This window comes from Ctenopharyngodon idella, chromosome 3 (genome assembly GCF_019924925.1).
Source record: "Ctenopharyngodon idella isolate HZGC_01 chromosome 3, HZGC01, whole genome shotgun sequence".
Classification (NCBI taxonomy): Eukaryota; Metazoa; Chordata; class Actinopteri; order Cypriniformes; family Xenocyprididae; genus Ctenopharyngodon; species Ctenopharyngodon idella.
The window spans coordinates 51394395-51407446 of NC_067222.1; the positions used below are offsets into that span (position 1 = coordinate 51394395).

The 13052-nt window shown below is 41.2% G+C and overlaps 1 protein-coding gene across 13 annotated transcripts in view; it reads left to right on the forward strand.

Annotated features, from left to right (window-relative positions):
• The window catches only part of LOC127508736 (stonustoxin subunit alpha-like), a 553058-nt gene that overhangs the window by 45576 nt on the left and 494430 nt on the right, over positions 1 to 13052 (forward strand). For 9 of the 13 annotated variants that reach the window (XM_051887041.1, XM_051887047.1, XM_051887052.1 and 6 more), the window contains one exon: positions 4499 to 4635. In XM_051887041.1, coding sequence (XP_051743001.1) covers positions 4499 to 4635 — 137 coding nt within the window. The other 4 variants (XR_007928897.1, XM_051887049.1, XM_051887046.1 and 1 more) reach the window with 2 other exon arrangements.

Below are 13052 nucleotides of genomic sequence, written 5' to 3' on the forward strand. Positions count from 1 at the left end.
TAAAAAATAAAAAAAACTACTTTGATTTTTTTTAGTGTCCTCTCACATAGCTTACCTGACTGAAAAGGCTCACTGTGCGGCTCATTATGCAGGTCATTATGTGGGTCTTTGTCTTCTCAGGTGTGAATCACGGCATTATTCATGAAGATTCACACCTCCCGCATACTGTCTTTCTTGACAAAAAGTGTCTTACAAAATTTAAATAAATATATTGTTTTATATGAACGAGTAGGCAGGATATTATTTACATCATTTTGAAGCAAAAATTCTAGTCTACAACCTCCAATACCCAGAAGTCTTGTAAACACATTTTATATTTGTTTGGTAGACGTATTTCAGTGACTTAAGTTTTGTTTTTTCAATAACCACGCATAAACGTTATTCTCTCAAAAATACAAACATGTACATACATGTTGCTCACATATTATGGTAGCCTTGTTCGTGCTGAATACAGTGTAATGACACTTTTGACATTAATATGTTTATAAGCAACTGAAAAAAGCACAAATGTCAAAATTTCTTCAGGGCCCCAAAAATCCTCAGACCCCAGAGGGTTAAAGAACAGAAATTTCACAGTGTCCATGTTACGTGTAGGTGGTGTAGAGATGAGGCGAATACGGAAATCCACAATAATAAGGGTATTTAATCAACAAAGGAGCAAGAAACACAACCATACACATTTAGGATAACGTAAGAACTGACAAAGGAGTGCAGGGAGTGAGTCCAACTTAAAGGGAGTGCTGACGAAGACAACAGGTGCAGGGAATCCAGGGAAATGGCGGGAAGGCTGATGAGGGAAGTGAAAACAGGAGTGGAACAAGGAGGATTCTGGGAAACGGAGTCCGGGAAGGCGTGAATGTGACATTACCTCCCCCTCCCCGGAAGGCGTGTCCTCACGCCTCAGATGAAACAGCGGGGAGGGGGGGTGGGCGCCCTGGAGACCTACAGGCAGGTGCGGGGGGTGCAGGCGGGTGCGGAGGTCTCCAGGACGGGTCCGGAGCCAGGGAAGGCCACGGCGGGTCCGGAGCCAGGGAAGGCCACGGCGGGTCCGGAGCCTTGGCAGGCCACGGAGGGTCAGGAGCCTTGGCAGGCCACGGAGGGTCTCCTAGCCCACCCCCATCTTTCCCACCCACAGACTTGGGACAGGTTCAAGGAGGCTAGGAGCAGGTTCAGTCCAAAAATCTATTAGCCAGTCAACCTCCCTTGGTGAGGGCTCAGACTGGGCGACAGGCTTTGTAGGGGGTTCTGGCTGCTCGGCGGCAGAATCCACTGGGGACTGGGGCTGTTTTGCGGCCTTCTTGGGCCGTCTGGACTTAGCTGTGGACCTTTTCTTTGCCGGCTTGGGGTTTGGGTCCGGCAGGACACCAGGAGAACACCCACTGGAGGGGTAGATGGAGGAAACCGGCGGTTGGCGAACTGGCCAGGCCGCCTGTTTTTCTGTGGGGACTGGACGAGGAAAACATGACTTTTCTTGAACCTCTTAAATTACAAAATCAGAACAATTCAGAAAGAGAATCAGATTAATTGTCTCGACTAGGGAACAAAAACACGCTGGTTCAATAAAACGAATCATGTTCTCGTCCAGTCCCGCTAGAAAACAAGCGTTTAATGGGGCATCTGGCCAGTTCACCAAGTAAGCAAGCTCGGTAAATTTCTCCACATACCTCTCCAGCGGGCGACCGTCCTGCCGGCACCCACACAGGCGATCCACCGCTGAAGCTTGCTGGGGAGGCTCGGGAACCAGGAATAATCCCATACTTGTTGTAGATTTCCAGCGGTTTGGTCAGTTCTTCTGTTACGTGTAGGTGGTGTAGAGACGAGGCGAATACGGAAATCCACAATAATAAGGGTATTTAATCAACAAAGGAGCAAGAAACACAACCATACACATTTAGGATAACGTAAGAACTGACAAAGGAGTGCAGGGAGTGAGTCCAACTTAAAGGGAGTGCTGACGAAGACAACAGGTGCAGGGAATCCAGGGAAATGGCGGGAAGGCTGATGAGGGAAGTGAAAACAGGAGTGGAACAAGGAGGATTCTGGGAAACGGAGTCTGGGAAGGCGTGGATGTGACAGTCCAATAACCTTCAAAGGGCATAATTACCAATATATATATGTATATATATATATATATATATATATATATATATATAAATAATTGTTATTATATAAAAAGAAATTTACAAACAAATTACAAACAATACAACAAATACTATAGAGATACAGTAGGGGAAAAAGGGGCAGGGCTGTAACACACCTATGTGAGTAAATCGTGTTAAATTATGTTAGCAACATGTTAAATCATGCTAGTAATGTGCTAAATTATGTTAGCAACATTCTAAATCATGCTAGCAATATGCTAACAACATGTTAAATCATGCTAGTAACATGCTAGGAACGTGCTAAATCATGCTAGCAACATGTTAGGAAAGTGCTAAATTATGTTAGCAACATGTTAAATCATGCTAGCAACATGTTTTCTGAGGTCCAAGGTCAACGCAGCCGTAGAGCACCGTTTAGAGCACTTCATGCTTCCTGCTGCTGACCAACTTTATGAAGATGCAGATTTCATTTTCCAACAGGACTTGGCATCTGCACACAGTGCCAAAGCTACCAGTACCTGGTTTAAGGACCATGGTATCCCTGTTCTTAATTGGCCAGCAAACTCGCCTGACCTTAACCCCATAGAAAATCTATGGGGTATTGTGAAGAGGAAGATGCGATATGCCAGACCCAACAATGCAGAAGAGCTGAAGGCCACTATCAGAGCAACCTGGGCTCTTATAACACCTGAGCAGTGCCACAGACTGATCGACTCCATGCCACGCCGCATTGCTGCAGTAATTCAGGCAAAAGGAGCCCCAACTAAGTATTGAGTGCTGTACATGCTCATACTTTTCATGTTCATACTTTTCAGTTGGCCAAGATTTCTAAAAATCCTTTCTTTGTATTGGTCTTAAGTAATATTCTAATTTTCTGAGAAACTGAATTTGGGATTTTCCTTAGTTGTCAGTTATAATCATCAAAATTAAAAGAAATAAACATTTGAAATATATCAGTCTGTGTGTAATGAATGAATATAATATACAAGTTTCACTTTTTGAATGGAATTAGTGAAATAAATCAACTTTTTGATGATATTCTAATTATATGACCAGCACCTGTGTGTGTGTGTATATATATATATACTGTTTATAGTATAGTGGATATTAACATAAATTTTGATATGTTATTAAAATAAATGTGAAGTAATTAAATGTCATGATGAGTAGCTGAACTTTTAAAACTTAGTAAGCATGATTCATAACTTCAAAACAATAGTCTTTGGTTACACTTTCTTTCGATGGTCCACTTTAGACATTCTACTAACTACTTTTGCAACTACATGTCAGCTAACAAGGACAACTACAAGGTACTTCAACAACTGGACAGGAAATGAGAACAATATTTTCTTTTATTTTTACCCCTTTTCCACCCAGGCAGTTTGAGTGCTGGTTCAGAGCCAGAGCCTAGTTTCAAATCAGTTCTTTGTCTTTGACACCCAAAGCACCAGCTCTGAACCAGGAAGAGTGGTTCGTAAGTAGTACCAAAACATTGCTGGTCTAGAAACAAGAACTGCTTGTGTCAGGGGCTGGGGGCGGGGTTACCGTGACCAACAAGAAACTTGTGACCGCCATATTTGAAATAGCAGCTAATCGAGCTAATAGCAGCTCGATTGTAATCCAAGCCGTGTTTGGATGCCGATGTAGGTTCGCAAAGCCATGAGCATCAGTAGTAACAAAACGTCCGCCATTGTTGATGGAAGGCTTGTCCGAGATGTATCGGAGCGGTGCAGACCGATCGGCGGGTGACATCGGAGTGCCATGGGTCCGCGGGACCATTTGTAGAGCATACGACTCCTTGTGCTTTTGGATCGCTCTCACGGTTCTTTGATGTCATGCGCCGATCGCTCTGCAAGAAGCCGATGCATCTCGAACAAGCTTGGTGTGTTTGGCGCTGCCATGCTAGCGTTGCTGGTAAAGATGAGACGTAAACAGTGAAGTAAGACTTGGCTCTGTGCTGGCTCTCTAGCCTGTGGAAAGGCAAACCGGTTCTTAGAAGGTTCGTCAGTCGAACCAACTCCGAACTGGCACTAGCACTAGCTCTGAACTAGCACCCTGGTGGAAAAGGGGTAATACAAAAAAACAGGGTATGCATAATAACAGTGAAGCTGTATTTGTGACATGTGGTAACGTGATTCACATGTTAAAAGCCATTACAACATGTGAAAATATTTTCCACGTGCGACATTCACGTGGTTTTTCTGTAAGGGTGTTCTTCCTGTAGAAGGAGAAAGAAAACATGACAGAAGTGTTTTAGAGTTGATCGTGTAAATGATTTTTCACAGGATATCTGGTAAACTGTACTGAGACATTGCTGATATATTAAACGAAGAGTTCAGATACATTAAAAGATCAGATTGATCATTCCTGATTGTGATGTGTTTTATCTCCATCAGATTCCCATCAGCTCACTCTGGATCTGAACACAGTGAATAAATGGATCCGTCTGTCTGAGAAGAACAGAGTGATTACTAACACTGACACACTGCAGTCGTATCCTGATCATCCAGACAGATTTGAGTATAATCCTCAGGTGTTGTGTAGTGAGAGTGTGTGTGATCGACGCTGTTACTGGGAGATTGAGTGGAGTGGGAAATCTGTGTCTATATCAGTGTCATATAAGAGCATCAGCAGGAAGGGAGAGGGTAATGAGTGTCGGTTTGGACGTAATGATCAGTCCTGGAGTTTGATCTGCTTTCCCTCCAGTTACACATTCAGACACAATAACATAGAGACTGATCTCCCTGTAGAGTCCATCAGCAGTAGAGTAGGAGTGTATGTGGATCACAGTGCAGGAACTCTGTCCTTCTACAGCATCTCTGGAGACACAATGAGCCTCATCCACACAGTCCAGACCACATTCACTCAACCTCTCTATCCTGGGTTTGGTGTTTATGATGAATCATCAGTGAAACTGTGTTGATGAATCTAAACAGACTGACGAGAGATTCTACCCATAATGCTTTGAGCTCATGATGAATCAGTGACAGTGAGATGATATAGTCTCTTCATTACATTAATACTGTGTCAGTGAAATATCATGTCAGAATAAAAGTGTGTGAGACCGATCAGTGTGTGTGTGTGTGTCTGTGCTTTTCTCAATCTCTGTTAATGGAAATCACCTTCATTTAGTTCTATTATAGTGTCATATCAATTATAATTTATGTATGTAGAATTGAGATTTGTTAAACATCTTGTAATCAAGTGTTTTTTAGGAGTCAAAGCACAGAAGCTGCTGCAACATTATTAAGTTGGCTTGAAAAAGCAGAAATGCTGTTTAAACTTATTATTAGTGGTGCTTGGAGCATCATTGGCAGCTCCCAAGCCACTCCCTAGCAACCAAACAGACTACCCTAGCAACCGTTTAGCAAGACCTATATCTCTGCATCAGATCATCGTATAGAGATGGGGTTGGCTCTTCTTATCAGAGATTGTATTATTATAGGGAGATGGGAGGGTCTGTATCTCTTACCATTGGAGAAAGCGTAACTGCTAACTTATTCACGTGTGGCACCTCTCAGCTGTCACAGAAACGCCAGGCTCCACCGTCACCCAATCACAGCGCACCCTGTCACCAGAATACTAACCACACACACCTGCACAACATCAGCACACTCATCACCGGCAGTATAAAGGACTCTCTTTCACACACGCTCATTGTCCGGTCTCGTTAGCATCTTACCTGTATGCTCGCCTCAAGGACTCCGTTGGATTACTTACCTGTCTCCTGTTCTCCTCCTGTGTGCTCCGTCTTCGTGTGTGAAGTCCAGCTCCGTTGTCGTGTCTGGAAACCAACATTCAGCCATCCACCTGCACCTACAAAACAAAGGACAGTATTACCACTCCGTTTATCACTATTCACCTGAAGATTTACCATTCACTTACCTGCTAAGGTGTTGTTCTGCTGGTTGTGAAAATAAACACCTTACTTTATACATCCAGTGACTCTGCCCTTCTGTGATTGTAACATCAGCCTATCGAGTAATGGCCTCTGCTCTCCTTCCCTGCGTGCTGGTAGTCTTTACCGCAGCGTCAGCATTAGCCATCACGCTTTTTTTGGCTAATGGTTGCAGGCTAGTGGCTTTGTTTTTACTCATGCTAGCAAACAGGACTTCCAAAATTGTACACATGCTAGCAGTGAACGAAAACGAAAATTCTGTCATCATAGGCCTTTTTCACAAGAATCGGAAATCACGTGACACGGGGTAAAGTTAGTTCCGCTATGGGTCTACGGCTATCAGATTGATACCCAGATAGCAAACGGATGTGGGCCATTTCAGGCAATGATGCGGCACTGCAGGCCTTATAATGGCCCGGACAAAATGTATGTGAGCCTTAAGTGGCCCGCATGTAACATGGCAAATATGGCCCAAATATTTCAAATCACATGTGGGCCTTTTTAGGCAAAGATGCGGCACTTACGGCAATGTGTAATCTCCCACCACAGTGGGAATATTATGTTTTTTTTCTTGTAGTTTTCATGGTGTCTGCAGAAGAGAGAGAAAATAAATAACAAAAGACATCTGTATGAAGCGTAGCCATTATTTCGTCAGACCCATGCAGCTATAGTGAAATATACTAAAAATTCATTCAATTTTCTGCTTCACTCATAAAAATGTCACAATAGTGAAGTTGTTATTTCTTATTTTGGCATTTTACAGCAATTAGCATCCAAAATGGAAATATCTCTGAACTATCATCCAGTGTCTATATGGTTTTTTACCTGATCTCAGACCAGTTTTATTACTTTTTAGACATTTTAATGAAACATTTGTATAATAAAGAGGAAGAGCTCTAGTTAATAGTCACTTATTGGCCTGATTAACCAAGCTCTCCATAAAACCCCTGGAACACATATTATACAGATACTTCATATTTAATGACATTCAGTGATTTGTTATTTTTCATTTAATTGATTACACTTTCTCCAGATGTTTTATTGAAAGTGTAATCTATTAAAAAACATCTGGAATTGGTTTGTAAAAGCTGTGTTCTGCATGTTTGAACTGAATTTTCGTTGCATTTACACAGTTTTGACCAGCAGGCGTTACCAACGTGTGGCGTTTCGAGCGATTCACTGAATCATTTTGTGAAGCATTGGTTCAATTGATTCAAAGTTTCATTTCTCTTATTCGCAAAGCTGCTTTTCTAATGTATTTGGGCATTACCATGACGGTTCATTTCCACTTTAAATGTAGATTTTGGATTGATCTATTTTTTGAGTTTACAAAGATAAAATGCTGTCACACTGCCGTAGCTGAGAACGTTATAAGCAACTGTAAACAAGACGGCGCAACGCAGGATTCATTCATTTATTGAAATACAAAAATGTCCTTCAAAAAAGCAAGAGAAGGGTTGCTTTCGGCATTAAATATTAATCTGTTGTCAGAAGAAGAGTTTTTACTCTTGTACGATGTGAATAAGTCTAAAAATCTAGATTTACCTTGTAAGCAATACTCGCCTTTTAACCTTGATTACATGGAAGACGAATGCCTGAATGAATTTCATGTGAAAAAATGTGACCTACCAATTCTGGCAGATGTTCTCGGGATTCCCAACGAGATTATTTGTGATCAGAGGAGTGTTGTGGGAGGAGTTGAGGCGCTGTGTATGCTGCTTAAAAGGCTGACATACCCATGCTGGTACAGTGATATGATGCAAAGATTTGGTCAACGTCAAGTCCCAGTCCTGTGCATGGCCACAAACTCTCTGCTGGACTACATATATTCTGCACATCATCAGAGGATAACTCAGTGGCATGACAACATACCGAACCCTGCAGCATATGCTGACTGCATCCACCAAATAGGAGCCCCTCTTGACAATTGCTTTGGATTAATAGATGGCACTGTACGACCCATTGCCAGACCAGGTGTAACACTGAGGATCCTATATAATGGTCACAAACCAATTCACAGTCTAAAATATCAGGCAGTAGCCATTCCTAATGGTTTGATTGCCCATCTGCACAGCCCTGTAGGTAAGTCTGGATGCTTTACCATTTTAGAAACATTGTCATTACCTTTAAAATTGATTAAAAAATGTATTTAAAATATCTTTTAACAGAGGGAAAGAAGCATGACTCTGGAATGCTGGGAGAATCTGGACCGTTGACACTGCTGGAACATCATGCCATGTCTGTAGATGGTCATCCAATGTGTGTATATAATGGACCCTGTGTGTGCATCTGCGAGCCCCATTTCGACATGTTCACCTCACCCCTCAGATGATGGATTTCAACAAAAGTCAGAGTGTCTGTGGAGTGGTTATTTGGGGACATAGCAAACTACTTCAGGTTCATGGACTTCAAAAAGAATTTAAAAATTGGTTTGTGTAGTGTTGGAAAAACATATGTTGTATGTGTCTGCTTTGTTAAATGCACTTACTTGTCTGTATGGTAATCAGACACCACAGTTTTTTAACTTAAGCCAAGTTTACACTACAGGACTTTAAACGTGGGCAGATCGCTGCGCTGTTCAGACTACATGACTTGCTGTGGAGTCTTTAAGTCGTTGTGGCGTTCACACTACGTGACACTACGTAAATGATCTGCAACTGGAGGTTACACACTACACGAGCTGACGACAACTGTCACCCAATGACTTTATTTGAAAATAGATGTTGGGAGGAAATTAGATTAAATTTTGAATTAAATTTAATTCAAATTAAAATAACCCTTTCACACATAAGTTTAAAACATTCTGTCTGACCTCCCAAAGTTAAGGCACCTGTTATTTTAGAATGCTTTCCTTTATTGTTTCCATGACGACGCCTCATGCTCGTCACGTGACACACCAGCCGGCCACACTGTATGACAGATGTATCGCTTTTCTCAACATGTCATCAACTATCTGATATTCCGATTCTCAAATATGTGCAAGTGAGTGTTTTGTCATTTAAAAACCTTTGGAATAATGAACATGATATATAATAACGTCAATTCATCCATTTGTCCTGAAATACATGTGGCGGGTGAACTGGGAGAACAATAGAGTGAGTGAGCTTTATAGTTACTTACACAATGTGTATCTGATATGAATAAACGTCGGCAAATTATATTTGAATGGATTGTTATCACTGCTTCTATAGACATCAGTGCATATTTCATTGGCTTTTGCGTTGCGACACGTGACACCACAGGATATCTAGCATGCAAAATATATGCTATATTTAGCATGCTAGATATTTGTCTCACGACACCTCTTTGATGCATCATTGAGTAGTTCACACATAAAGATTGGCAAGCGCCGATCACTCGCTGATTTTTCCCTGATCACAGCCCGACCTGTCGGTGAGCTTGTTAACTTACAAATCGGGCTTAAAATCCTGTAGTGTAAACTTGGCATTAGATCCTCCACACATTCGTGACTGTTTTTCATGAGGTAACACATGCACAGCTATACTGTGCTACGTATGTATGTATAAATAAATAAATGAACAAAATTAATAAATAAGTAAATACAGCATAAACAAACACACAATATAAACAGCATTTAAAAAGAATGAGACACTTTATAACATTTATATTATTTTATTATTAACCTAAATATATATATATATATATATATATATATATATATATATACTATATATACACTATATTGCCAAAAGTATTGGGACACCCCTCCAAATCATTGAATTTAGGTGTCCCAATCACTTCCATGGCCACAGGTGTATAAATTCAAGCACCTAGGCATGCAGACTGCTTCTACAAACATTTGTGAAAGAATGGGTCGCTCTCAGGAGCTCAGTGAATTTAGGCGTGGTACCCGTGATAGGTTGCCACCTGTGCAGTAAGTCCATATGTGAAATTTCCTCACTACTAAATATTCCATGGTCAACTGTTAGTGGTATCAGAACAAAGTGGAAGCAATTGGGAACAACAGCAACTCAACCACGAAGTGGTAGGCCACGTAAAATCACAGAGCGGGGTCAGCGCATGCTGAGGCGCACAGTGCGCAGAAGTCACCAACTTTCTGCAGAGTCAATAGCTACAGACCTCCAAACTTCGTGTGGCCTTCAGATTAGCTCAAGAACAGTGTGTAGAGAGCTTCATGGAATGGGTTTCCATGGCCGAGCAGCTGTATCCAAGCCTTACATCACTAAGTGCAATGCGAAGCGTTGGGTGCAGTGGTGTAAAGCACGCCGCCACTGGACTCTAGAGCAGTGGAGACGTGTTCTCTGGAGTGACCAATCACGCTTCTCTGTCTGGCAAACCGATGGACGAGTCTGGGTTTGGCGGTTGCCAGGAGAATGGTACTTGCCTGACTGCATTGTGCCAAGTGTAAAGTTTGGTGGAGGGGGGATTATGGTGTGGGGTTGTTTTTCAGGGGTTGGGCTTGGACCCTTAGTTCCAGTGAAAGGAACACTTAATGCTTCAGCATACCAAGACATTTTGGACAATTTCATTCTCCCAACTTTGTGGGAACAGTGTAGGGATGGCCCCTTCCTGTTCTAACATGACTGCACACCAGCGCACAAAGCAAGGTCCATAAAGACATGGATGAGTGAGTTTGGTGTGGAGGAACTTGACTGGCCTGCACAGAGTCCTGTCCTCAACCTGACAGAACACCTTTGGGATGAATTAGAGTGGAGACTGTGAGCCAGGCCTTCTCGCCAACATCACTGCCTGACCTCACAAATGCGCTTCTAGAAGAATGGTCAAAAATTCCCATAAACACACTCCTAAACCTTGTGGAAAGCCTTCCCAGAAGAGTTGAAGCTGTTATAGCTGCAAAGGGGTGGGCCAACTCCATATTAAACCCTACGGATTAAGAATGGGATGTCATTAAAATTCATGTGCACATAAAGGCAGGCGTCCCAAAACTTTTGGCAATATAGTGTATGTATATATGTGTAAGATAAGAACTATATACATAATGTCAGAGATTAATAGGATACAGGAGGGAAGCGTAAGGTGAAACTAAAGGTAAAACAGTTCAAACAAACAAGAAAACCTGCCGTCTCATATACATTAAATTACATCTCAGTAAACTCTCTTGTCCTATTCAATTACATAATTTACATTTTAATAATGGAAATCAGACTATAATGAATTTGGTTCCAGTGCAGAATAGTTGAGATCTTTGCTTTATTAATTAAGTCGGTGGATCGTTCCAAACGAACAATATCTATGAAATAGGACAGCCACTGCTGTTTTGACAGAGAGTTAGGAGGAAACCAAGAGCTAATAATAGTTTTCTTTGCAGCTGTTAACCCCGAGAATAAAGTTAATTTTTGGTTTAAAGTCAGGGATACAGAGGAGTCATCATTAAGAAGGAAATCAAGTATCATTTCCAAAAGTTGTGATAAAACAGCAGAGACATTGATCCAAAAGTTGAAGATCGGGGGGCATTCCCAGAATAAATGAAAAAAACATTCATCATGATCATGAGCCATGATGGTGTGAGATGTTAAAGGTCTGTCCCAAGGAACCACATACGCCTTAAGTGAAGATCTCAACTGCAAATACAAGAACCTTGAGAAACCAGGCAAATTATAAGACGACTGCAGATCCTGGAATGTCCTTAGCCCAGTCTCATCATAAATATTCTCTAAAGTGTTAATGCCTCTATCTGACCAAGGTGAACATGCGTATGGTTTCATGTCTCGTAATAGAAAATAATTGTCCCAGATAGGGGACTGCCTACAGAATTTTGATGAATAGTTAACATATTTCTCTACCAAATGCCACATAGGTATTGAATTAGCTATCATTGGACCAAATTCTTTAGAGGCTTTTTTAAGTTTGATTCCTGAAAATAGCACATCCTGCAATCTATAAGGAGCAACCAGCGATTCTTCAATTAATTTCCACTGAGGAACCAGGGAAGGTTGTGTATCCAGCCAAGAGTGCAAAGATTTTAACTGAAAAGACCAATAATACAACTTAAAATCAGACAATGATAAGCCACCCAATGACTTAGGACATTTCAAGGTATCCAATTTGATGCAGGGTTTTTTGTTATTCCAAATAAATTTAGAAGTCATCCTCTGGAGGTCTGTGAAATAATCTTTAGGGGGAGAAAATGGCAACATAGAGAATAGAAAATTTAAACGGCCAAGAACATTCATCTTTACTAACGCTATCCTCCCTTGCAACGTCAATTTCAAAGATGACCATCATTGTAAATCTGACTGTATTTTATTCTTAAGTGTGACATAATTCTCAGAACTGGCATTTGAAAAACAAGGAGGAATACATATACCAAGATAAGTACATTTTGAAGTATGCCACTGAAGAGGTAAGCTGTTAGGGAGAGGAGTCTTCTTCACTGCATGCATCATTAAAAGAACTAACAGGGACCAATTTATTTTATATCATGAAAAGGAGCTAAATCTGGAAAAAAGATTAATAATCTGAGAGAGTGAATTAGTAATGTCAGAAAAATAAAGGATTATGTCATCAGCATAAAGTGAAATTTTATGATTTGTATCTTTAATCTTTACTGGGGCAATCATGTAGTCTTATGGCCTGAGCTAAAGGTTCAAGAGAAAGAGCAAATAAAATTGGGGATAGAGGACAGCCTTGACGAGACCCTCTATTGAGAGGAAAAGGATTAGAGATAGTCTGTCCTGTCTGAACCACTGCTTGCAGTGGTTCAGACATGTTTTTATCATCCGTTTAAAGTTAGAATCAAAGCCAAATACATTAAGGACCACCCATAAGTACCTCCATTCAAGCCTGTCAAAGGCTTTTTCAGCATCCAGGCTGAAAAGTGCTACTGGGTTGTGACATGTTTCAAGAATAGTAAGAACATGAAAAAGTCGTCTGACATTATCGGAGGCCTGTCTGCCTTTGATAAAGCCTGTCTGGTCCTCATTTATCAATTTGCCAATCAGTGGTTCAGTTCGCTTTACAAGTACTTCTGCAAAAAGTTTTAATTCTGAGGATATCAAAGATATAGGTCTGTAGGTTTTGGGGCAATAGGGATGTTTGTCTTTTTTTAA